This window comes from Plasmopara halstedii (assembly GCF_900000015.1).
Source record: "Plasmopara halstedii genome assembly, contig: Scaffold_444, whole genome shotgun sequence".
NCBI classification, from domain to species: Eukaryota; Oomycota; class Peronosporomycetes; order Peronosporales; family Peronosporaceae; genus Plasmopara; species Plasmopara halstedii.
In genome coordinates this window covers 1,023,981-1,026,903 of record NW_020187364.1, presented here as the reverse complement: position 1 = coordinate 1,026,903, position 2,923 = coordinate 1,023,981, and the positions used below count along the sequence as shown (strand labels likewise).

At 45.0% G+C, this 2,923-nt stretch overlaps 1 protein-coding gene across 1 annotated transcript in view; it reads right to left on the bottom strand.

Moving 5' to 3' along the window:
* PHALS_10155 (gag-pol polyprotein) overlaps window positions 1–619 on the bottom strand; it is a gene marked incomplete at both ends in the record, with an annotated part of 714 nt that extends 95 nt beyond the window's left edge. The window contains one exon of the mRNA XM_024725530.1: window positions 1–619. This exon is cut by the window's left edge and continues 95 nt beyond it. Within this exon, the coding sequence (XP_024576298.1) occupies window positions 1–619 (619 nt within the window).
* Window positions 620–2,923: the final 2,304 nt, after the last annotated feature.

Sequence of the window (2,923 nt, the reverse complement as noted above, 5' to 3'; positions counted from 1 at the left end):
CGTCATCCGCAAGATGCACGTTGACTGGAGCAATCTTCTTATAGTTCTTCATGTACTCCTTCGAATACGTCATGTGTTGTGTCGCTTCCGAGTCAACCAACCACACGCAGCTTGACTTGGCAGCACACGCAGCATCACCAACCGAAAATAAGTAGTTGCCAGAATCATCGTAATTCTGCGCAATACTCGCACGCTGTGGTCGTTGTCGATCGGCATTCTCTAGAGTTCGCGTGGGGCACTTGGCAATCCAATGTCCATGCTCCCCACAGTAGTAACAGGGACCATTCGTTTTTACTGGCGCTTGTCGCCCTTTGCGTCTTCCAATGTCTATTGAATCAAACGCTTGATCTTGTCCGTGCGCGGCTCCGTCAATACCGCCACCTTGTTCTTTACGCTTCATATCCTCGTGTAGGAGCTGAGACGTCACTAGCTCCCACGACAGCGAGTCCACTCTTGACGCCAGCGCCGTGATAAGGAACGAGTAAGACTCACTGAGAATTCGAAGAAGCGTAATCACCAAGTCTTCTTCGCTAACCGGAGCTCCCACAGCGTTGAGCTGCTCCGCAAGCGTCATAATCGTGTTAATGTGCTCCAGCACATCATCACCTTCACTTATCATCGTCGTGAAGAAGAGTCGACAGAGAAACAGTTTGTTCGCCAAACTTTTCTTCTCGAAATGCGACTCCAGACGTGACCATACATCCTGCGCGCCGTTTGCTGAGCGGACCAAAGGAGTTGCGAGTCCTCCATCGCGAGACAGTTTATCGCCCTGGCCTTGCGCAACATCCTCTTGAACGTCGACTGCTCCAGCGAGGTGACGCAGTGCTCAACCTTGACCTCCCCGGAAACAACTTCTCACAAGTCACGTTCCTCAAGCACCATTTGCATCTTGAACTTCCAGGTGTGGAAGTTTGTTCCGTCGAACTTGTTGATGCGGCTGGGGACGGAAGGATCCATTGCGAAGGCGAAGTCGTAGTTGGGGGCAGAGTCTGCGGGGCTTGGGCTCATAACCTAATGAAAAGGTACTTGAGCACTAGATGGCAAAATGCAAAGTAAGTATATTTAAGGGCCTTAATTCGCTGCGCTACCTCTAAGCCTATCTCGAATATTCTACAAAATATTCTACTGGATTCTTTACTGGATTTACGTTTTTTTATGCGCTTGTGGATAGCCTCTTCACTGGATACTTCACTAGATACTTGGATAGTCCAAGAAACCGCAACTTGCGCCATTCGCCTGTCCACACTGGTAATATCGATACATACCGGTTGCTTTCTCTGCGCCACTAGTCTGACGAGGCGCTTCTTGGCCTTGCACCTGTCAAAAGTGCAGTGATAGATGGTGGTACAACAACAGGCCAAACGAAATTGTCACTGCCTTGCTGCATTCGATTGTGTCCTTTAGACACACGACAGTCGGCATTCGGTATTGGCTTACCGTGAGCTATACGAATTGCCAACAAAGCAATCTACATCAAATGAAATGATGTTCATTAGCAATAGATCTTAAGAAGTGGCCTTGCAGCTATCAAAAGTGCAGTGATTGATGGTCTTGATGTATAGCAACAACAGGCTAGACAAAATTGTCACTGCTTTGCTGCATTTAAATGTGTTCTTTAAAAATTCACGACGATCGAAATTCTGTATAGGCTCACCGTAAGCTGTACGCATTGCCAACAAAGCGATCTACATCAGAGATGAATAATGCACATTGACAATCGTTCACGAATCGGTTATAGCGGAGTTTAGCACGTGTTTGCAGATCACTGTTAAGCATATCGATCGCATCCAAGGTATTCATGCATCACTGCAGCTATCCAATGGCAGTGATAGATAATGTTCATTTGTAGCAACAACACATCAAACGCAATGTTGCCTGATTGACGCATTTGTTCGTATCCTCTAGATACACGACAGTCGACATTCCCTATCTGCTCATAATAAGCTATACCCATAGCTAACAAAGCAATCTATATCAAATGAAATGATGTTTGTTAACAATCGTTCATGAGTCGGTTATAACGGGGTGTAGCACGTGTTAGCACTTCATTATTAATCGTTTTCGATCGCATCCAAGGTATGCATGTATCATACAGCTATCAAATGGCAGTGATAGATTATGTTCATTTGTGTTACCAACACGCCAAACGCAATGTTGCCTGATTGACGCATTTGTTCGTATCCTCTAGATTCACGACAGTCAACATTCGTTATCGGCTTACCGTAAGCTATACGCATTGCCGACTAAGCAATCTACATCAAATGAAATTATGATCATTAGCAATTGATCTTAAGTCCGTTAAAGTTGCCTTGCAGCTATCAAAAGTGCAGTGACTGATGGTGTTGATGTATAGCAACAACAGGCTAGATAAAATTGTCACTGCCTTCTGCATGTGAATGTATTCTTTAGATTCACGACGGTCGAAATTCGGTATTGGCTCACCGTAAGCTATACACATTGGCAACAAAGCTATCTACATCAAATGAAATGATGTTCATTAGCAATTGATCTTAAGTCTGTTAGAGAGGCCTTACAGCTAACAAAAGTGTAGTGATATATGGTGGTGATGTAAAGCAACAACTGTGTTAAAAGTGCGCCTCGTCGTGCAGACTAGTGGTGCCAAGGAAGCGTTTCGACGAGCAGCCATTAACCGGTAGAAATCGGTATTACCGGTGGGACAGGCTGATTGTGCAAGTTGCGGTTTCATGGGTTAGCCGAGTAACCAGTGAAGTATCCAGCAAAAGGCTTCCCACGAACACATAAAAGGTACATATATCCAGTAAAGAATCCAGTAGAATATTTGGGACGATATTCTCGATAGGCTTAAAGGTAGCACTGCGAACTAAGGACCTTAATATATTCACTTTGAATTTTGCCAAAACATACGCACTTGCCTTAAGATCAGGTTATGAGCCCAAGCTCA